Source organism: Amblyomma americanum, chromosome 7, assembly GCF_052857255.1.
Source record: "Amblyomma americanum isolate KBUSLIRL-KWMA chromosome 7, ASM5285725v1, whole genome shotgun sequence".
NCBI lineage: Eukaryota > Metazoa > Arthropoda > Arachnida > Ixodida > Ixodidae > Amblyomma > Amblyomma americanum.
Genome location: NC_135503.1, coordinates 12,462,133 through 12,484,347, shown reverse-complemented (window position 1 = coordinate 12,484,347; position 22,215 = coordinate 12,462,133). Strand labels below are relative to the sequence as shown.

The window sequence follows — 22,215 nt, the reverse complement described above, 5'->3', positions numbered from 1 at the left end:
CGACGAGCACAACGCCTAGCGGCGACAAGAGTACTCGATCGTGCTGACCTCTATTCGCGCCTCTGAGATCGGAGCTACTTGTCATTTCCAATCTCGGAGGCTGCATGCTGATTTTACGTGTTGTTTCGGTTGTTTGTGGACTAAGATTTAAAGATGAGTGTGTTCCTACTCAGCTACACAGACTTACGGAGGACGCTGTAACGGAGCAAGGCCTGCGCGAGGCTGTTGTGTGAGTTTCCTGTGTCGCTCCACTGTCATACGTCGTTATTTTATTCAGATTGAGATGGAGGGATTTGCCAAGAAAGGCACGTTTGGGAAGGTGGCCCTGGGCGCAAGCGTGTCATCGGTGAGCGATTTTTCTCCACGTCTCTACGATTTTTCTCTACGTGTTGCACAGATTCAGTGGTTGCTACTGTGCTGTAAACACATTATTGATTCGTTTTAGCTGATCGACCTAAAAGCAGAACTGCTTCGTAAGAGGGAAGTTTTGAAGGCACAGAAGCTGAAGCAGCCCCAACCTCAGGACGTTTATGTGAAGCAGAAAGTAAGTACACTTTATGCCGTTCGTGAATTTTATTGACACCTGCAGCAGCGCTTAACGTGTAAAAGTGTTAGGTAATCTACGTGTGCATAACAGTGATAATGCGATTTTCGCTCTCCAGCTTAATCTTGGTAACGACGCTAGCACTGCCTCTGTAAAGACGCCACCAAAGGAGGCTCCTGTGGCTGCAGATATCTCAGAAGAGGATGCAGACCTGAAGAGATCAAGGTGCGTAGGACAGTACAGGTGAAGACGGATGCACTTGTTCGTCAAAGCCAGACAAGAGTTGTTAGTGTATGCAGGTGCTATTTTTGAATACCGATTGGTGCTGCACAAAAAAGGAGGCGCATTTGCTTTTGTGTACCACAGTCTGACTGAAAGTTTTTCTCGGCTTGAAACAGTAACATGGTTTGAGGAGGTGGCTGTGAGCAGGCAAATTATTTTGTTGGTGTGACGAACAACTTATTTCTGGTACCTGGTGGAACACATAGATAATATCATGTGATTTCTGTATATGTGAAACTGTGCCTGGGGCACAATAAAAATAGCCATGCTGTTGTACCAAAGTTCCTGAATTTTAAAATGTCAAGTTGTGAAACCTGCATTGTCACAGTGCCTGCTGAAGAGCGACTGCACCAGATCTCCTAATTGAAATCAATAAAAGAATCCCTTGAGGACCATGAATTGAAATCTTCATATTGAATCTTTGCATGCATCGCTTGCCATGGCACCTTTTCCATGGGCCTGTAAAAAAGCTACTGCACTGTGTCTCCTAATTAAACTGAGAACAGGCCTGTGCATACAAGTATATGAAACTTTCTTCATTGCTACTTTGAGAACAACTTTAAGATCTCCAAAGGGCACGTGCCGACACTCTTGCTATCAGTCAGGTGTGGTGTCTCTAGTTTTATAGCGATTAATACTTATTTAATTGTAAATTCTGATGCAACGCTACTATTTTTTCATTGATTGAGCACGCCTTGCTTTTCCGATGTGTTAAACATGAATACTCAGTTTTGTTTTTTGCTTTATAGGGCTGCACTGCAACGCAAGACTAAACTCTATGAAAAACTGAGCTCTGGAAAAGTGATTCCAGGTAAGTTTGCAAGTAAGGTACTACAATGGATGCAAAGTTTTTTCTTGTTCTTTTAATTATGTACACACTGGTTGAAGCATTCTTGTTTTTCATTGAAAAATCACATAGATAGATTACTCTTGCAGCTTTTTAAGTGTGTCCCCTCTGCTTTATGTTATGTATGTCAGCATTGCATATCCATCCTCGTTTAGGGCAAGCAGCACATATCGGGCAGTGAAGCTAAGTATTTTTGACACTGAATTTCTTAGTTTCTTAAATGAAATGTACTGTTATTGAATTTCTTGCTAACTAAAATCCTAAAGTGGCACCTAAGTACCTCTACCAACATAATGATTGTAAATAACATTCATCAGAGCTGCGTCATGTGGTTACAAAGGAAACGTACACAACATTGCCAGGACTTCGTGCTTGATGGAGAAGATTTGTTTGTTTGTTTTTAGGGGGTTTAACGTCCCAAAGCGACTCAGGCTATGAGAGACGGCATAGTGAAGGGCTCCAGAAATTTCGACCACCTGGGGTTCTTTAACGTGCACTGACATCGCACAGTACACGGGCCTCTAGAATTTCGCCTCCATCGAAATTCGACCGCCGCGGCCGGGATCGCACCCGCTTCTTTCGGGCCGGCAGCCGAGCGCCGTAATCACTCAGCCACCGCGGTGGCTGCTTGATGGAGAAGAGTTCATCTCCCTCATTAGGTCTCTTCGATTTGGCTGCACTTTCTGTACCAGTTCAAGGAGTGCAGCACTTTCGCATTCGTTTTGCCAGTGCAGCACGAGTTCTTGGCTAGCTTGCACTCTCCCAAGTGGAAGTGCAGCTGTAGTGCAGCAGTATGGCAGTGCCCATGTGTAGGTCGGAGAAGCGAGGAAGGTATGGCAGTAGTCTCTAAATGAAATGATGGCAGTTCTTTCTTGAAAGGAGGAGGTGAAGAACTGTTCATGGCGTCATAATTTTAAGTCCAAGCGGTTAAGTGGAGCCTCAAGGGTGGCATTTCAGCGCATATTCATAAATCGTCTGCGTGTATACATGCAACGACACTTTTTTTCTATGAAACGACTATTTACTGGCGCTGGTTCATGGTGACACTTCCTTGGGATTTCCTGCTTGAAAAATACTTAACATGGTTTGGGATATTGGCACCCGTTGATGTCGGCAGCACACAGTTGGATGTAATTTGGCAGCGACGCCAAGGCTAGCAGACAACCAGGCCTGCACTCAACCATTCGTTTTGGAAGCAGCCACTGCAAGCTGCACTTGAACTGACGCTGCACACGGTGCCGCAGAACTCCACGGAACTAGTGCATCGAGCGCAGCCAAATCAAAGAGGCTCATTGTGTTGAACCAGTGCTTACTAGTGTGGTTTCCTCTTTTCCTGTCAACAAACCAACATGGCTGGCGAGTTGTGGGGCAGGGATGAATCGGTCAAGAGCTCAAAGCAGAAGTAATGTTTGCAATGTGTTGGGTAAATTGACAACTCTACTTTTATGCAAGGCTGAGGAAAGAGTGAGGCGCCAGTAAGCCCTTTATTAGTCTTTTTGTAACTCTTGCCACAGAAATAGTGCCTAGTTCTTTAAAGGAAATTTATCCCCAAGAACTATTTATTGAAAGTTAATAACATTGGTAAAGTAATTTGGACATTTGACATAAAAATATCAAAATGACTCTACCAATATTATTTCTGGTGCTGTACAGCAGGTGGCAGCACAGGAAAATGAAAAAATATGATTGCCTGGACAAGGCAATCAAGGCAAGACAGATTTCCACGTATTACCGATGTGTAGCGGAGCCAACTGCATCTGAAATGAGCGTGCCTTGAAAGCGAAACTTGATTTTTTGGCCAGTGGAAATTGCAGACCTTAAAACATTTACAGAAAAGCAACAGTACGATAAGAAAATGCTTACATGCCTCTTCAGGACTTTCGTGGTGGTAGACTACAAAGCAAGTGCCTGGCATCCAAGAGATTCCTTGTAGCTGATAATGCAAAATGTTTGGAGAGCATGCATAAAACTCACTCGCAATTTTCGACTAATCAAAGGAAATTATTTTAGCATTTTTCTTGTACCAGCATAGCTAAATATACAAATGCGTGCGAAATCTGCCGAAATCTTACACATGTGCAGTGGACTGTCTAATTCAGTCTCATGTAATTTGAACTGACATTTTGATTTCAAGGTATTAAAAATGAGTCTCCTTAATCAGAATTCTGCGCAATTCAAACATGTTTTCAGTTCCTTTTAAGTTTCAATAATCAAGAGTCGACTGTATAGCCAGAACAGGTTGAATAATGTTCTCCTATAGTGCACAGGTAACAATTATCTGTATTTGTTTTGTTTTCCCCGCATCACTAGGGGATGAGGAGTCGAGCCTTTATGTTGTGGACTTCCAGAGAAAGTCGATGGATGCAGCTGTTGAGGAGAGGGAACGGAGTGAGCTTTCCACGGTGCCCACAAGGGAAGAAGCTGAGCTTCACAAAGCAAAAGAGCATGCTGCTGATCTGGACGACAACTCCCCAAGTGCAGACCATGATGCCTTGGACGAGAGTCTTGCTGGAACGGAAGAAGAATGGTGAGTGACTTTCAAGCATGCTTTTTCTTGCCTATAATGTTAAGAGTGTATTCTCGTGCTACATAATGTTTTTTTGCGTTTTATCACGCAAAGGGTGGACTACACGGATGCTCTTGGAAGATCTCGGAGGTGCATGAGGAAAGACTTGCCTGCTCTCATGAAGAATGACCAGGAGCTCACAGGGAAGGCTGGGTAAGTGAACAGTCCGGCAAAGCCAATACCAAAAGCAGTGAATGTCTTAGGTTCATCACTATATCTTTTAGGAGAAACAGCTCTCGATTGTTTATGGGATTCGGTAAAGCAAAGAAATGGTGGATGCTGAAAGCATGCAATAGTAGCGGGTGAGATGTAATCTGTTGTGTGAAATATGGTTGGATAGTGCTTGAAATGTGAGCAAAAATTAATGCAGTAATGTTGGCATATTTTACAAAGTGACCAGTGAGCATTGGGATCATTATAAATACTAGTGTTTGCCAACCTAGTTTATTGCTGATGGTAAATGCACAGACGTAACTATGAATGGATACAAAGACATCAAGAGTGAACTTGGTACTATATGTGAAAAATTAAATTCTTTGGATTGAAGTTTTCATGTCAAGTGTGGTTTAACATCTGGAATACATCAGTTGCCAGGCAGCAAAAGAATCAGTACTCGAGAACCACAGTTGAAAAGTTGGTCTGCATGGGCAGTGTGCCTCACAGCAGCTGTTTTAGGCTTATGCATAGAGTATTTCGCAAATGGCTTAACTGCCATGAATATCTTCTTTTTTCAACTTTCCCTGGCACACAGCCTTTTCATTTTTGTTTGGAGGCATTGGGTAAGTTATCTAATGCTTGTTCGGTTGACGTGACTGTTGTCCGTTTATTAACTCATAAAGGGTCATGGTAATGCACACATTGGTATCTTAAATGTTTGGAAATACACACTGCTCGCCTGCAAAGTTCTGCATCACGCATTAATACAATATATTTGTGAGCCACAACCTTCTGGTTCTTCAGAGCAAGAAACAAGGCTTTGTGGGGGGTTTTCCATACAAATGACGAGAACATAACACCAAGAGACTTGTCTGTACTCTATTTCACACTTTACATGCAACACTACCATAGCTTGCTTGCTGTTGGGCTGACTACATTCGCACCCAAAAAGCATTTTGCCATCAGTGAAAAAATTTAAGCATAGGTCTCAATAACTGAACACCTAAGTGCTTTGACAAAGTAGCTATCTTTCACCTTGCAAAGTGCAAGGTGCTATGATTTACAATGTCTAGCATGCCATAATACAGGAGTGACATGTGGCAATGGTATGCTTTTGCAAGCACATTACTTGTGCAGTTTCCATAATATTATGTAACGCACCAATACATCTCACTATCATCTGACATCTGTTTTCTTGGCCTTGAAGAAGGTAGCTTTGTGCCTCTTTCCTATTTTTCGATTCATCTGGACAGCTTTCAAGTAAGGTATCACATCAAAATATTTTTCTTCCAGCACTGTGGAGACAGATATTCCTGAACGCACAGCACAGTTCTTGGTACATGAACGCACTCGTGAACAGCTGCGCCAACAGTGGGAAGAACAAGAGGCCGAAAATGCATACAAGGAGTCGTTGCACTACGGCGATGTTCGATTTCAAGGTTTGCTCCTCGAGTCTCACTTTTGTAAATGTTGAAAGCCATGCAATCAAGTCACAAGACTGCTATAGGCATGCCACCAGCTTCTTTGCAGCCATTGGCAATAACCATCAAAATTTTGAAAGCTTTGCAGGCATTGCTATAGAATTCAGTCGCATTTGATGCCTTGTGCATGAAGAGGTGATGCTTCATTTTGCTTAGTGGTCACAAGCAATTTGGAGCATCTGAACCTGATGTGCTTTGCTTGTGTTAGAGATCATGCCAGGTGTTCCTGAACTGAGTTCTGTATGAGCACTAGGTTCCTTGCATTGCTACTTTTTCAAGGGGGTTCATTGAGCATTATTGATTCATTCCCTTGCCTGTCATCATTTCTTCATCCACTTAACTGTGGAAACTGACTATGCTGCAATAAGTTCAGCATATCGCTGCATCGCCGCGCCTACTCAGTATTGATTGAATGTGGGGATCTACACATGGGAGACAAAGATGTGAAGAGTGTCAGTTATCGTATTTACTTGCTTAATTTGCCCACTTCTTTTCTTAAAATTAAGGTTGCAAAAAAGTGGGTTCACAAATTACATGGAGATCTCACGAAACATGTCCTAAAAGCTCTACAAGGGCCATAATGCACAATATATCCCATATATTGCTGTTTGTACATCGCTCCCCCCCCCCCCCCCCCCCCCCCCCCCTCCCCAACTTGCACTTTTTGCTGGCAAAACAAAAACAGTCGCAAAGCCAGCGATAAGGGGCGAGTGGAGATAAAATGCAATAAAACAGTGCTTTCACGTGTGACCTGCCTGACTAGCGGCAAACCGAACAGCAAAGGTTCGGTAGTTTAAAATTCCGGCCTGCGCTGGAGCTTACCAGCAGTTTGCTCTGACAAATGAGTAAACGACATGCAATTCGAATTTTTGGGGGACTGGCTTGGCGGCATCCCCTTGCCGCTCGCACCTTTCGCAGCTGCATATGGCTGCATGGCCGTGCTGATCTTGCCGAGCCTGCCCTGCGCGCGCCCGCATGCATGCTGCCAGTCGGTGCAGCAGGGAGTGCAAAATTATAGGGCAAAGGTTTTTTTTTTTAAACACGGGTAATAAATTGCGGGTGCACAAATTACGCGAGTAAATATGGTAACTTTTTGAAAGCTGCTACCTGAGCCCAGGTTTACAAGTTCAGAACTTCTGGATCTTACAAAAGTAGCTGCTTTTTCAGCAGCTGCAGTTAGCAGTAAAGACAGTGGGCCTTCTTTCTAGACTTCATTCCAAGTTTGGAGCACGTAGTGAGACTGTTGTTTTTTATTTTTCCAGAGGCTAGAGAGCATGGTGTTGGCTTCTATGACCTTTCCGGCGATGCTGCAGAGCGTCAGAAGCAGCTGGACATGCTGAATAAGCTGAGAGATCAGGTCAGTGTGTGCTCCATGTGCAACATCCCCCAAGCCATTTTTTTTTTAGTTTGTGCCCTTAGAAAGCATAGTCTTGTGCAATAACTAAAACAAGTGAATTTTTGCAATTTTTGTTTGTGTGATGTATACCATAATTTTTCTTATCAAAAAGCCTGATCGTTTTTTGCATGACAGATTTATAGAGCAGACTTATCAGAATTAAGTTTTAGAACTTCTATGCTATTGCTATGTTGAAACTGCAGACAACAGTAGTCAGGTTGCTGCATGCGCTCTTGTTGCAACATCAGTTTCTGTGAATTGCCTCTTTTCTCATAACTGTCCGAAATTTTGCACTTTTGCAGACTGAGAAACAGAAAGAGATCTCAAAAAGGATGAAGGAGAAAAGGAAGGCCATGCTTGAAGCACGCCTGGAAAGGATTCGTCAGAAAAAGAATATGCCTGATAATAAACAAGAGGATGAAGATAAAGGTAAGGTCTTAAGACTTAAGCCCACACAGGAACAAGAAGCACTATTAAAACTGCATAGCTGCCCAGTATAGCTCTGTAAAGGAGCTGCTGCTTTACTTTGAAAACGTGACATTTAAAGCTGCACACATTCACATGTTGGACCTTGGTGGTTGAGGCTGCCATGGTGGCTCAGTGGTTATGGTGCTCGACTGCTGACCTGAAAGACATGGGTTCGATCATGGCCGCAGCGGTCACATTTTGTTGGAAGCAAAACGCTAGAGGCCCATGTACTGCGCAATGTCAGTGCGCTAGAACCCTAATTAGTCTAATTTATTCGGAGCCCTCCACTATGACGTCCCTCATAGCCTGAGTCGCTTTGGGACGTTACCATAAACTAAACTCTGAAGTTGACGTTCTTCTATCGAAAGATCTGTGTAATGTGTTTTTTCTTGGCCGTAATAAATGTGTGTGGCGAAAATAACATTTGACGCAGCTCTAGCCTTTTTGGGCAGTTCCAGCCAGGTTAAGATCTTTGTCATTTTTCAGCATTCTCACTGAGATTACGAGAAACTGACTACAGTTTCTGGAGAGTTGGTTTTGTAGGAATGTTATGAGCAGATTATTTATATACTTTCTAACTTTGCCCCATTATTCACACTGGTATCAGCCTCTTCTGAAGATGAAACGGAGCAAGCCGACTCTTGCAAACCGGTTCTCAATGTCTTGAACCCGCCAAAACCGAGTGGCGATGCTGACACGCTGGAAGTTCCAGAAACACGACCTTGGGATGAAGGAAAGAACCTGGCCGATATGGTCAACCAGCCACACTTCCGCAAGAAAAAGTGTAAGTTTATTTTAAGTAACTTAGTCTTTTCGCATAGCTTCTGGTATTTATAGCATCTTGTATTGATGATTAGGAGTTCTTGGTTAGTGTTAGAAAAGCGTGCAGGGTCCTTAAAAAGAGAATGGGATGGCAGGATTGGCAGTCTTCAGGATTTACAGGGTATGTGGTTGACAGCCCCAGAATGTACATACATGTTAGTCTTGGAAGTGGTGGCAAACGCTATTCATATTCGTGGGGTTCTCCACCAGTGCACCAGCCTGAAATTCACATTTGAGACTGATGAGCATTACATAGCCTTGTTAATGCTCTGTCAGCCTTGGGCAAATCGTGCTTACTGATCAAAGCCTTCAAATCAAGCTTTCACATCAAGCTTGATTGCATGTCTCATGAAACCTCGTGTTCTAAAAGCAAGATATTTTCGGTCCCAGATATGTTGTGCACACCATAAAATGCAGGCAATGGCAGTTTTCGGTGCTTTGTTTTCAGGGTCCCAAGAAGAATGGGTGGAGATCCAGAGGAAAGAAAGGCCAGTAGAATTCGCCCCTCCATCTGCGTATGGATCGTCCTCTGCTCCCAAGAAATCCAAGTATTCCAATTTCACCAAGGGAGAGACCCAGTTCTCAGACAGCCTGGACAGGACTGGTCTGCTAGAAACTGAGCAGGGGCCTGAGCCCCGGCATCTCCAGAGTTCTGCCTTTGAGGACATGATCACGCAGAGGCTCGCTGAAGCGCGCAGGGCCAGTTCTCAGTATTCGTCACTGAATGGTCCCTTCTAAACGTCAGAAAAAGAAATAAGTTTGCGGATCCATATTGCATGTTATTTTTCTGACTAAACATGCATATTTATAAGCTTTTTGCATGAGTAAGTCTTTGCATTGTCTAGATATGTTATATAATAAGAAAAAGACTGCACGACTGATGCACTGCAAACTGATGATGATGGATTTCCCATTTCACCCTAAATAAGCCGAGCACCAGACCAGGGGAAAGCTTGTACCCATTGCATCACCGGTGGGCACCCAGCGGCACTGGGGATCAAACCCCCGCATCTGAGGCGGATGCTCAAACCACTAGGCCATCGTTGCAGTGCACTTCAAAATGTACAGATTAGCAAAGCTTTTACAAGTAAAACGCATGAACCGCTACATTGCTAGAGTTATTTGCAGCCAGCGATTGAATGGTGCGGCTAATGGGGAGCACCTTCCAATTCCTGGCTGCATAATAAGGCTGCCAAAAAACTTGGGTGATTTTACTACTCTCTCATTACGTCAAACGTTTGTGGCCAACATCACAGTCGCATTCAGTGTGACTTTCACAACAAAAACAATGTTGTGCTTTTCAGAGGAATATTGCACTGCATTGCTATCCACTATAATATTACACACATGAAAACAAGAACAATGCATTCAAGAAGAGGGTTAAATTGGGCCAGTTGGCATGTGGTTGTGGTCATGAAGGCAGAACCAGCGCAGAAACATGGGACAGAGTGAGACGACATATGGACAGAACTAATTTTTCTTCTCTTTCATAACTCACTGGAAATAGCAAGCTTCGTACCTTTCAGTCTCATGACAGCATTGTGAAACCATGAAGAGAAGAGAGAAAAACACAAGACGTGCATGCTGCGCATAGCATTTATTACTTCACAAAATATTCTCATGTACAGCCCCAGCAATCTTGCATGCAGTCTATGGCATCAAAGCAGGGAAAGGCAGAACAAATAAGATGGGTGTCTGACCATTCCGGAAACAGAGTTCATCCAAAAGTTCAGCAATGTACACCATGCAGACCGCAAAGACAAGCAGTTTGCTGTGAATGAAGCTGCTAAAGCTAGACTATGTTTTGCACAGAACACTGCTTGTGTGTTCTAGACAAGCATGCTGGGGGCTGTACACGTAAGCTTGCGCACCTGGCAATAAACCCAGCAACAAGCTTTCACACTGCAAGCAAAAAAAAAAATCTTGGTCAACAGCTTGCAGTAAGTTAGCAGAAAAAGATTTTTTTTTGTAATGCGTTCAGTGTAGTGTCAGCAAATTTAGGTTCCTGTTTCACGGAATGGGCGCACACTATTTACAGACAGCATTCCTGTGGAACAGAGTTTCACTGTCATTCCTACTAAAGTCCCCCCCTAGATGGCCAGACCAAACACAGATACAATGCAGTACATTGTCTTGTTCTCCCAACGTACCGTGCAGCTTCCTGAAAGGAAAATAAGCCACCATTTACCACAAACACAGACAGACAGAGCTGCATTGTAGGCAACCAAGTTACCAATGAGTTCGCTATGCATTAGAGTTAAATACAAAATGGAACAGCAGACATGTCTTGATGCGCCTGCACTTCCTCAAAAACAGTGATTAAATGTCTCAGAGTGCCTTTAAGGGTCCCTGAAAAGGGTGTTTGAAATGCTTGTGTTTCGTAGAGTACAGGCCTCCGAGTGTTCACGCCGCATACAAGACCTCAAAGGTGCGCCGATAATTTACAATAAATTTTTAAAAACTCCCGCTTCCGCACCTCGTGGCGACCTGTCAAGCTTTTGCCTTAATCTGCGCACAGCATGTCATGCAGCACTTTTTAGGTCAGCAGTGTCTGCTATCATTGCTTCACCGCGCCAACTCCGCCCCGCGGGAAATTCCAGCACGCATCCGCAGCCGGCGGAGGGAACAAGTAAGTGGAGCCATAGGCTATGGTGGAGCCGGCGGAGGAGTGCCGACATTTCAGTGCGCAAGAGGAAAAGGTGCGAAGTCACGGAAATTCAAATTTTGAGTACAGATAACTCAGCTTCCACAAAATGCACTACAAAAATTCTTGCTGGAGGATATTTGTGAAGCGGCTTCCTTTAACATCCTAGGCATACCGCAACATTATTGAGAGCCCGTTTCAAAGCCCCTTTAAGAGGCGGACACAAGCAACCTTCCAGCCTTCAGAAGACGTCGGGAAGTGAAAGACGACAACACATCGCACCTGCCAGCACAGTTTCCATTTCTGGATACTTCTGCCCCATTATTCACCAATATTGATGAAGTGCTACCGGTAACAAAATAAATTTACTGCTACAATATTAAAGCTCTGTTACATTGCAAGGCATTTAGAACACTTGTGAAAGCCAGATCACTAGCTGATTAAAAAGACAAAGCACTGGACAATCTAATTTTGTTGAAGTACAGGAACCTCCACTTTTCTTTTTCCTGCTTCCAGCCCTTCTGCAGCAGTGTATTTAAATGAACACTGTCTTTTGAGGCATAATAATACGGATGTTGTCATGCTATGCTAACGAGAGAAGGGCATTCACATAAGTCATGCCTGCCTTGTACAGTGCTAGCACTTCTGGATGGTATGAACTTGCAGTACAAATGTCATGACTTTGAGCTGGGTTAGTGTGAGCACGACAACATGCCTGGGCAAAGACATGGGTGAAGAAACGCTAAGGTGCTTGCATGGCTGGACACACTAATTGTTGGTGCTGTTGTACTAACAGCACCAACAATGCCACCATCTTCGTCAGAAAATGGAACTCAAGTGCAGGTAGAGACACTGCATTACAACCCTCTACTTCTTCATGTGGGACACAGTGTGCAGCATCACTAAGTAGAACGTGTTGTCGGGCTAGTTGGTTCAATACTTCAGACTGGTAGTTGCATGAAACGCACACGCACACACGACAGGGTACGGGACAAGCGCAAACCAGTCCTGGAAGAGCCGAACTTACCGCCACATCTCGGTATCTTGCACACACGCCGTACAGTATCAGTATACAGTATCACATTGCAGCATATTGGAGCACACCTCAGAACAGAATGTTTACTTTTTTGACACACAGCATTGCTCACCAAATGTATGGCAGAAAAAAGAGTGCTAACAAAATTTTTTCTTTAAAGAGGTAGTGATGCTTGTTCATGTGCCAAATGGAGCACTGTTAGTCACCACTCCATAACAGGTGTCTACAAGCAACAGTAATTCTCAATAGCCCAGTAAGGAGACTTCTGACATACATAACAGAATAATGTTCTGCTGCACACAACTAAATGCTTTGCTTTGGGGTTTGTTTTTTTTCCTGTCTCAACTCTTCTGCATGCTTGACAGATGCAAGAATACTTGACGCTTTGGTGAGAACATAGTTCATCATTATCAGTAGCCAATTCACGTCTACTTTAGGACAACAGTCTCTCCCAATGCTCTCTTATTATCTCTGTCTTGTGCCAATTGCGGCCGCTTTAGCCTAACAAACTTCCTAACCTCCCCTCTAGGATTGGCTTTCAGCCACCCGAACTATGTTTGCCTTGCCTTAGAATCCACTGTTACCCCAAAAGACTATTGATTACATTTACTGCATAGTTACTGGTCCACAATAACTATTTGAAACATAGACGTCCAGAAGCACTGAAATTATTTTATCATTTTAAAAAAAGAAAGTACAGAGAAAAAAAATGACGTCATAACTGTTGGCACTAGATGACTGCACAGTTAGAAAAAAAAATAGACACTTTAAGCAACAAGCTATGCAGAGTGTTGCCAATGGCAGTCTAAGCATCTTGTTTACTGACCGTCAGTGGTATTGTCCCAGTAGCAAGAAGTCGCTGTGTGAAGTCCAGCACCATTCTTTTCCATGATAACACATGTCACTGAAATGGTGAACAATATGGTCTCTGAGTACTACATACCATTAATTATGAAATTTGTCAAACAAAGAAAAATTAGCTGTTCACTGTCACGCTGAACGAAGAAAGTCGCATAGCCAATGCCTAACAAAAATCGTGGAGAATAGCACAGTCCCTAAAACGCTACGTTTAGAGAGCCTGTTTTGTTCTAATAGTCCCATACTCATTTCCTTCACATAAGGATGTCCAGAGCATGGTGCAAGATATCTGCAGGAATAAAAAAAACTGAAGCACCGTTCATGTAATGGGACACTATGTGTAAAAAGGGTGTTGAAGGGAAGATGTGACAAGGTAACGAGTTTAGGGTCAGTCGCATGGTGTCTCATGTAACCAATGTATCATGTGCCCTTGCCATGTGATGACATCATTCATGCAGACATCCACGTCTCCTTGGGAGCACGGGGTAATCGTGACAACTGTGAAAATAATATGGTCGTCGATTTCACTCGTGCCAATATAGGAATAATCCGCAACGCATCTGGCGCTCTAAAAGCAGTGTATAAGCACAGGCCAAGAAATATTACCTATGTACTTGAAGGGCTTGTTCATTTTCGTTAGCTGGCCCAGGATATGCTCCACAGTTGTATTCGTCCACTGAGGTACTTTGCTATGCTGGTAAGTGTTTCCCCCAATGATCGTTTCCATCGCCTTGAACATACATGAAAAAAAAAAAGGCAATTATGACAACTGACGAAATAATGTATTGGTCCCGTTTTCACCAATGTTTAATCCTTAACACTAAGTACATGCAGGCAATAATGATGGAATTTAATAACCTTGAGGTCAACGCTCTTTCACTTCGATCACTCTCGGCCACAGTGACGTTACTGGTATATGCGCACAGGTTAACATGTTTATTGGAAAAGAATACTCTTTCAGCCTTGAAATACGCCATCCCGTTTCTGAGGGTGCAGGGGATAGTAATCGACGTAAAGGCGCAACGCTTTCGCAAATCCAGTTTGCTCTGAACGGAATGAATGAACAAACAAGCATCTGGCATACAGGTTGCTGTCATCGAACAGCTACTCGAGAAACGTTACCTACCTCCTTGATTATAGCGCTGACCTCGTCTACGACGAATGTACCCTGCAAAATCAAAAACAAATGCTATGACAACAAGTTTCAAAGACAACGCAAAGCCACTATATTTCAGGGGCAGCATAAAACCAATGGCAAGCAATCGGAAACCGGGGTCGTGGGTTTATCGAGTAAGATCATTTTTACCTCCTCAAATGTGTTGTCTTCCATTGTCGACTGAAGCTGGTCGGAATGAATCTTTTCGACAGTGACCCTTACGAGCAGGCGTGAACGACTTCAGAAAGATTACGGATGCATGAGAAACATAAAATCCCAAATTCCTACGGGTAAACTTTGAGCTCTTGCAGCTCTTGGCTAGGGTTGGCCGCTTGTTTGGCTACAAAGCAGCCAGCAAAACTCTGCAACATATTTCGGTTGTTGCATATTTACCACATTCGTAACAAAACACGTAAAAAAATTTAAAAACCCTTTGTTTTGTTGTTATGGTACACTATATGTTATATATGTCTTAAGTGCACCAAGTAGTACAAGTACTGCCAACCAGCAACCGTACCAGCCATTCAGTGCCCTCAGCTGCCCACAATGGGCATTGTGAGCGTGTGCTCGTGTGTACCAGTTCCCGTGCCCATCGTACCTATGATTTCAAGATCAAAATACGGTGTTATCGCCTTGCCTTGCCCTGTCGTCAGAGTAGCTGAGGGCATGTGAGGTTGCCGCAGCCTGCGCACCTATACATCACGCCATGTGGGATTTTGGGTACGTATACGTATGGAACCCATTGATGTTCGTTACATGCTGTTGCTCGGTTCCGTACGTGACTATACTTTTCGTGTGATCTGCTTAAATGGATAACTCGGGCTGCGCTGAAAAGTGCGGGTGACACTATTGTTTAATAAACGTCCTGCATAGCTCCGGACGTTCGAAAGCACTGGGCGTCACCTACTTTGCGCGTGTAGGAATTTGTCGGGTTGTTTCTAGGTGACAGGTGCGTTTGACAAGGTCTGAAGCTCTTGACATGCCATTCGTTGATGCCTTCAAAGAAAAGTGCGCAATGCATTTTTTTTTTTCACGTTTCCTTGCTGCAGCATGATTATAAGGGTATGGGTTCTTTCACTGTTGGCGAAGGCTGCCCTAGGCTGCTTACGTTGTGACTGTTTTGAACTTGTTTGCGATGTAACTTGTCCACAGCTTACGCAATGCGTTGCAAGACGCGTGCGCGTGATTAGGCGTCTGATAGTACTGTTTGACAACATTTGTTTTGTATGTCATATAGATAAATAACGCTTTCAGTTATGGCTGATTTTCTTGTGTACCGTTATTCGGTGCCGGTGACTAGTCATAGCAACCGTTTGCATTTCTTCGTAAACAGTGAAGTCTCGTACCCCGAAATACATGTTTGATGCATCGACCTGTTTTCAGGTGATTTGCTTTGGTTAAAGTGCTGAAACGCGCTAGCTAGTTTAATTTGCGGAATTCATTATACGCTCAGTGCTACCACGACGCAGTGGCATCGCTTCGGACGCATTTTTGTGCTTTAACCACATGTTCGATTACCCTGTTGTTTTTTGGTGTTCGTGTTTCACGACATCTAATCATTGCAATTAGCTAAGCATTAGTTGCTTGTGGTTCCAGCTGTCGCTCGTGCCAAATGCATTGCATGAGCAACTGTGTGCACCTGTTAGTGCTTTACAGCCAGTTGATTTTTAAGCAGTACAGCACGAATGCTTGATTCTAAGGTGTTAACTAGCTTGAATTCCGGCCTCTGGTGCAACACTTATCATATGGTACTACAGGCAGTTTGTTGTTGCTGTTGTATGCGCCGTTGGTGATGGTCTCATTTTTTAAACGTACCCTCGATTGGAACTATTGCAAGCAGTAGTTTGCATTACTCTTGTGTCACCTAGCATGAACAACAGCAGGGTCTGTGAAGTGGAAGATGTGCTTCTTGCTATTGTATGAGAGCAGGCTGTGTGTAGCGCACTGCGTAAAACGGCAATGAAGCCATCCCTCTACATCTAAAACAGCCTTGAAAGCACCGTGAGAATGGCTGGATAGCCCGAGTCTTTCATTGCAAGTTTGCATTTTTTTTTCATTAATATCTTTTATCTGTTTCAATTTGGTTGTAGAATAGAAAACAAAAATGTGGCATTTGTTTTCATGTTATTGGTATTTAAAATGTGGGCAATTTAGTAATAGCCTACAGTTGTGTCTCCTCAAGAGTATGTTTAGTATGTCTTGTTTCATTTCTTCATTGGCCCTGTTTTTTAGATTAGTGGCGTGTGCATCATTTGCTTTGTTGAGCTATCCTTTAGCATTTAATTTAACAAATAAAGCCCAGGGCAGCAGTTGCAAAAACATTATAAAGCCTGGCCAGTGAACGCAGGCACCATGAATGGGGTGAGCTAGTGTTGCCATAGCAAAAAATAGGGGCTTTGTGCTAGCATTCTGATCAGGGCTTGTATCCTGGAAGTGCCCGCAAAGAGATTAAACCAGGCACGTTTTTTTTTCGCTCCAAAAAATGGCCAATGCCCCCATTGTATCATTTTCTTGGATGTACTTTTGCGTGACAAATACTGATGCAGCCACCGCGGTGGCTTAGTGGTTATGATGCTAGGCTGCTGACCCGAATGACACAGCTTCGATCCCGGCCATGGTGGTTGTGTTTTGATGAAGGCAAAATGCTAGAGGCCTTTGCACCGTGCGATGTCGGGGCACGTTAAAGAACCCCAGGTGGTCAAAATTCCAGAGCCCTTCACTACGGCGACCCTCATAGCCCAAGACGCTTTGGGATATTAAACCACCATAAACTAAACCAAGCCAAGTACTGATGCAATGGCAAGAGTGGTTTCAGCTCAGGGGACATAAAGAAAATGCATCAGTTGTCATCATGCAGACGTAACCTCTGCATTTGGGGCTGCAACCAATCCGAAATTTATGGAGCCCTTCACTACAGCGTCCCTCATAGCCTGAGTGAACCAATCACTGTGGACCAAAGGGGACATGTCCTAATTTAGTGGACACTGCCAGAATACAAGCCCAGGATCCATCATCCATTCTGTCACCCGTGTTGTGTGGCCAAGGTTGAGTTGAATTAGATGTCATCTGTTGCTTGTCGTTCCAACCAGTGAGTTTTAGTAACAGGCGTTTTGTACTTATGGCTAACTATGCATGCATAGAATCTGCACTTATTCCTTCCACATCACTAGCTGCATTGTGGGATCATATTTTGAAAAGAGGAACTTTTCTTCAGCGTTGCACATGCATATAAACTTACTGGAGCTCCGTGGAGTGCATGTGGTTTATTTAGGGGAACACATAGTGCCTAAAAGAAGGTGTGCTGATTTTCCTTGTTTTGAAGCAGCGAGTTGTAAGAAAGCTTGAGGAAAGAATGAATTTTACTTGGAGAGTAACTTGGAGAGTACAGACACACCTGAAAAACTCTCAGTAGCAAGAAAAGAGATGCTTGAGTGCACATAAAAGTTGGCGCGACTCAAAATAGACACTCTTTGTATGTAGTCATGGTAAAGGTTGAGAAATTTACAACAGCATTGTGAACCTTCAAGAATCTTCTGAAAGCATCTGAGCAAGTGCGAAGTGATCGGAACTGAAGAATGGGCTGGCATCAAGCAGAAAAGGGAGGCTGTAATAGTGTAGGAGGGCTAGAAATGTAAAGGTTCTCTGCCGAAATGAAGGGGTGGCGGAGGTTAACTTTCATTGATCTGGTCGTTTAGTAAAAAGAAATAAAAATGATATTGCTTGTCCTGCAGGGGTAAAGGTGGTTAACATTTGTTAGTTTGGACATTAATAAAGAAACGAAAAGTAGAAAGTTTAATATGCATCCGTAGTCAAAAGTTTGTGGAACAGAATGTGAGCAAAAAGGCATTATTTCATTTCCATCTTTATATGCAGCCCTAAGTGGTTGTACACAGTCTGGTTCTCAGTATGCAAATTTCATTAAACATCGAGCTATGTGCACTGGATGGTAAGAAATTAAATTTCTTTGCCAAAGTTGTCCTTGTCAAACTTTTGATGGTTGGTATACAAGATAGTTATGCTTTGGTATTGACCTTTCTATACAATCATTTTCTGTTCTTTTTAGAAGGGCACAGGTGTCTTGTTTCAATAGATGTGCATTGAAGTTTTTGTTGTCTTGGTGTGATGCTTCTTTATGAACAAAATGATGTTACAAAGATGGTCTTGGCTTATTGGCTTGGTCTTAGTTTATGTTTGTCTGTATTTCTTGTGCAGGCTTTGACATTTGTAGCCATGGGTACAGTGGTTCTAGAGGAGTATGAGCTGCTCGGCGACGCTAAGTACCGCGCCTATGTCAATGCCATCGACAAAGCTCTGAGGAGCTTCGACAACACCAGTGAATGGGCTGATCTTATCTCAGCCCTTGGGAAACTCAACAAGGTACAGAAGTGTGTTTGGACTGCTAGCATGGTTGCCATTCTGCTAATCTGTCATGTTTTAATCCTAGGATTCACCAGTGGGGACTTGTTACATGATAAGGGCATGCAAATTTAATCTTATATTACAGATTGAATATAAATGGAAAGAAAAAATGTTTTTGCATACCGAATATCTGTTCAGTATGAAAAAAAATCAGAAAAAGATAAGTATCTAATGTTGTGATTTTTTTTTTTTTCGAAAGGTTTGCAAACGAAATAAACAAACCTAGACTGACTGATCATCTTACAGGAAGAAATGCGATGCACAGAAATGTATACCATTTGATATACAGCTTCACAGTATGTGGCATGTGCTGTGGTCATGCAAAATAACAGAATTAAACTGGCAACTAAAATAACATGAGGCGTAGTAAAACCTCAATGGTTAAGACTTAAGGGACTGGAAGGGCCCTATCTGAAGATCAAGTTAATAAATCCCTCCATGAAAAAAATTAATAAAAACCGCTTAAAATTCAGAAATGAGGCGGAGCCTTGTAAGAAGGCTGCATCGCACAAACAGCAAAAAACCGTGACAAGCACACAGTTTCGGTTTACTGGAAGAACAATGAGGACGTAAGCAAGGAGTGCACATTGACATCGGAACGGGGGACTGCTTCTAAAAAGAAAAAGAAATCACTGGCAATGCACCAGTCGGCGCCTGAAAGCACGTCACTGCAAGCTGGTGGCAAAGCTCACAAACCGAAACTACATGGCCAGGCTATTTTTTGGTCTAGCGACAGGGGCAACCTCATTGTCTTCACAGGTGCCATTAAGCACACATCAGAGGTGCGTGAGTTGCAATGCGCCATGTAATAAGTGAGATTTTTACCCGATTGTTTGCCTTGCCGGTGACACCTCGACTCGCCCCCATCGGGAGACTTTCCTCATATCACAGTTGGTGGAAACATGTTGGCAGAGCTCACACACTAGAAGAGTTGTGAAGGCGGCAGGGCAAGTGCCATTGAAGTAGGCGTTGGGTACGCAGCACACTATGGAGGAATCAGACAAAAAAATAGCACTTTCGCGTTGCGATTTTTCAAAACCAGTGTCTACCATCTTGTTCTCATTACATGTAATGTGTGGGAAAGCCCACTTGTGGAATTTAGCACAAAGTTTAATCTAGGCAGCGCCCGAAAATGACTAGTCATCGCAATAAAGGATGGAGAAGGAAATAAAGAGGATGCCTCTGCGCTCTTTTCCTGGCACTTTAGACTCGATCTGCAAATAGTTTGCCCAGATGTCGCGTTTTTGTCATGGTAAAATTTAGGAAAGTTTATGCGGTATTTGATCGCTGCTGACTATTCTTAAATTTTCGAATGTGCGTAAATTCTCGAATATCAGTTTCTCAGGCTGAATATGAACAGAAGAACAAACATATTCAAATATTCGATTTGTATTCAAAATTTTGAATACTACTAGTGAACCTCTTTGTGTTATCAGTTTTATCACTGCAGAGCAATTTTGCTGGCACTCTGCATATAAATCTTCATGCATTCATACCACAAGTCACAGAAAATGTGACTCTTTGCTGCGGCAAAATAATCTCGCGTGAACAGAACGAGTGCTGTTTGCGTTTGCTTGGTTCACATCAGTGCTATTAGTCGAAGGGTTTTCTCTGACAGACGGTAGCTGCTTCGTTTCGCAGTTGTATCTGACCACTGCGTTTTATCTGAATGCTGTGTTGGTAACGCATCGCTGCAGGTGGTGTCCAGCAACCTCAGGTTCCAAGTAGTGCCCCGGCGGCTGACCGTGAGCAAGCGGCTAGCGCAGTGCATGCACCCGGCGCTGCCCAGCGGTGTGCACCTCAAGGCCCTTGAGTCATACGACCTGATCCTGCGGGCAGTGGGGCCCCAGCGGCTGGGCCAGGAGCTGTTCCTCTATGGAGCAGGCCTGTTTCCTCTGCTGGCCCATGCCGCTATGAACGTGCGGCCTACACTGCTCGCTCTCTACGAGACGCACTTCCTGCCTTTGGGCGAGCGCCTACGACCGGGCCTGAATGGCTTTCTCATTGGTGTCCTACCAGGCCTTGAAGAAGGCTCTGAGTGGTTCGAAAGGTTCGTCTTTGGCATTCTGCACTGTCCTTGAAACATTTTACAAGAAATACTTTTCTCAGAAGCTTCAGCCTTCCTTGCGGTTGGTGTCTGTCTTTCGCTATATAATATCGACTCAAGGGAGGTTGAAGGAGGAGATGAGACTCGGCAGCCAACAGAAAACTGTTGTCACATTAAGCTCAAAGAAGACCTTGCCAGCCTTGTCCTGTGGGGCACAGTTAGCATCTGATAGGTAGAGCCAAGAACTCTTATTTCATGGATGGGCCTCAAATTATACTATAGATTATTGTGGGATCGTAGGGCTCACGCATAGGGTAAGTAATGCAAGATGTGACAGCAGTGGAATAGCGCAATGAATATAAGCCGAATCCTTTGTTAATAACTAAACTGAAACCCAGCTGAAATATAATGGCACTAAAGGCACCCTGAAAGGAGTTTGATGGTCATATTCTAAAGCAACAAATCTGTAGAGGTTGTCTTTGTGAATATTCGAGTAAATTTAAAAGCTCTGCGTGCACCCTATAATTTACAAATAATATTTTTAAATTTCTGCTCGCAGCTGATTAGGGCAACAGCTCACCGCACGTTCTTAGCCTCCCTTACCCCGATGATTTGAATGGGCAGTCTTGGCAAGTATTCTTACTGGGGCGTTCCCAGGTGACACGGGTGGGATGGGGCACAGTGGGGTGCAGTCCCAACCTATTTTCTTTACTTTTTTTTTCCTCGGTGCTTCGGCGTATGTGAGTTGATGGAGAAGACCATCATTTTTAATTGCTGATATCATTCGTTTTAATCAAACTAGCTAAAAAAAAATTTTCAGTGCTGTGACGAGTGGTGGAATACCATTCACTCGTGCAGTTTTCCTAACCTGAATAAATATCATTTCATGGTCTCATTGAGTAGCATTTTGCTATGTAAACAAAAGCGATGATGTTGAGAGAGCAGTGGAAGAGTGGTGAAAATGTCATGAGTTTTGGTGAAGGAGATATGTGATAATTTTACCCTTATTGCATTCTTTGATGTCAAGAAAAACCAGTGGCATGCATTTCAGCGAGGTCCGTGCAGCAGAATTTCTAGAAAGTTGTCTCCAAAACATGAAATAGCATATTGCATAAGTGCACAAGGACTTCTTTTACATGATGGAGGAGAAATTCTAGAGGCCTGTGTACTGTGCGATGTCAGTGCAGTAGAAATTTCGGAGCCCTTCACTACGGCATCCGTCATAGCCTGAGTCACTTTGGGATGTTAAACCTCCATAAACCATAAACTTGTTTTCATGAAATTAAGTGGCATATTTAGGATCAGCACACAGAAATACACGCTCCTTGAGAATTTCATAACTGTGACTTCATTAATAAAAATTTTTTTCAAAGACCAGGGTCGCGGGGAGTTTTCAAGTACACTTGCCACTGAGCAACTAGGACTGGCAAGCCTTAGCTAACTCTAGGGGTGCTTGCAAACTCCAACCTTTTTCCTGCTAGAAAACTGACATG

General features: G+C 43.4%; 3 protein-coding genes across 3 annotated transcripts in view; 2 read left to right on the top strand and 1 right to left on the bottom strand.

The window, feature by feature from the left end:
• Window positions 1-81: 81 nt before the first annotated feature.
• Window positions 82-9,377, top strand: LOC144098501 (coiled-coil domain-containing protein 174). Its single transcript, XM_077631188.1, has 11 exons — window positions 82-346; window positions 446-544; window positions 663-769; window positions 1,576-1,637; window positions 3,984-4,200; window positions 4,294-4,392; window positions 5,689-5,834; window positions 7,139-7,233; window positions 7,575-7,701; window positions 8,348-8,524; window positions 9,011-9,377. Exons 1-11 carry the CDS (start codon window positions 284-286, stop codon window positions 9,298-9,300), a joined length of 1,482 nt encoding a protein of 493 aa, XP_077487314.1. The 5' UTR covers window positions 82-283; the 3' UTR covers window positions 9,301-9,377.
• A 763-nt stretch (window positions 9,378-10,140) lies between these two features.
• On the bottom strand, window positions 10,141-14,617 carry Dlc90F (dynein light chain 90F). The gene is made up of 5 exons (XM_077631192.1): window positions 14,407-14,617; window positions 14,227-14,268; window positions 13,707-13,830; window positions 13,069-13,146; window positions 10,141-10,723 (listed from the first exon to the last, which is right to left on the bottom strand). Exons 1-5 carry the CDS (start codon window positions 14,428-14,430, stop codon window positions 10,653-10,655), a joined length of 339 nt encoding a protein of 112 aa, XP_077487318.1. The 5' UTR covers window positions 14,431-14,617; the 3' UTR covers window positions 10,141-10,652.
• A 191-nt stretch (window positions 14,618-14,808) lies between these two features.
• The window catches only part of LOC144098499 (protein DOP1A), a 67,051-nt gene continuing 59,644 nt past the window's right edge, over window positions 14,809-22,215 (top strand). The window contains 3 exon segments of the mRNA XM_077631186.1: window positions 14,809-14,976; window positions 18,469-18,633; window positions 20,373-20,725. Of these exon segments, the coding sequence (XP_077487312.1) occupies window positions 18,487-18,633; window positions 20,373-20,725 (500 nt within the window). The 5' untranslated portion in view covers window positions 14,809-14,976; window positions 18,469-18,486.

Coding starts and splice junctions, on each gene's coding strand:
- Dlc90F (XM_077631192.1), bottom strand. CDS start 14,430: ATGGAAGACAACACATTTGAGGAG. Junction 13,831..14,226: donor TCAGCGCTATAATCAAGGAG/GTAGGTAACGTT, acceptor TGTATGTTCAAG/GCGATGGAAACGATCATTGG. Junction 13,147..13,706: donor CAAGCCCTTCAAGTACATAG/GTAATATTTCTT, acceptor TCACCATTTCAG/TGACATGTGTTATCATGGAA.
- LOC144098501 (XM_077631188.1), top strand. CDS start 284: ATGGAGGGATTTGCCAAGAAAGGCACGTTTGGGAAGGTGGCCCTGGGC. Junction 545..662: donor ACGTTTATGTGAAGCAGAAA/GTAAGTACACTT, acceptor TTCGCTCTCCAG/CTTAATCTTGGTAACGACGC. Junction 7,702..8,347: donor ACAAGAGGATGAAGATAAAG/GTAAGGTCTTAA, acceptor CACTGGTATCAG/CCTCTTCTGAAGATGAAACG.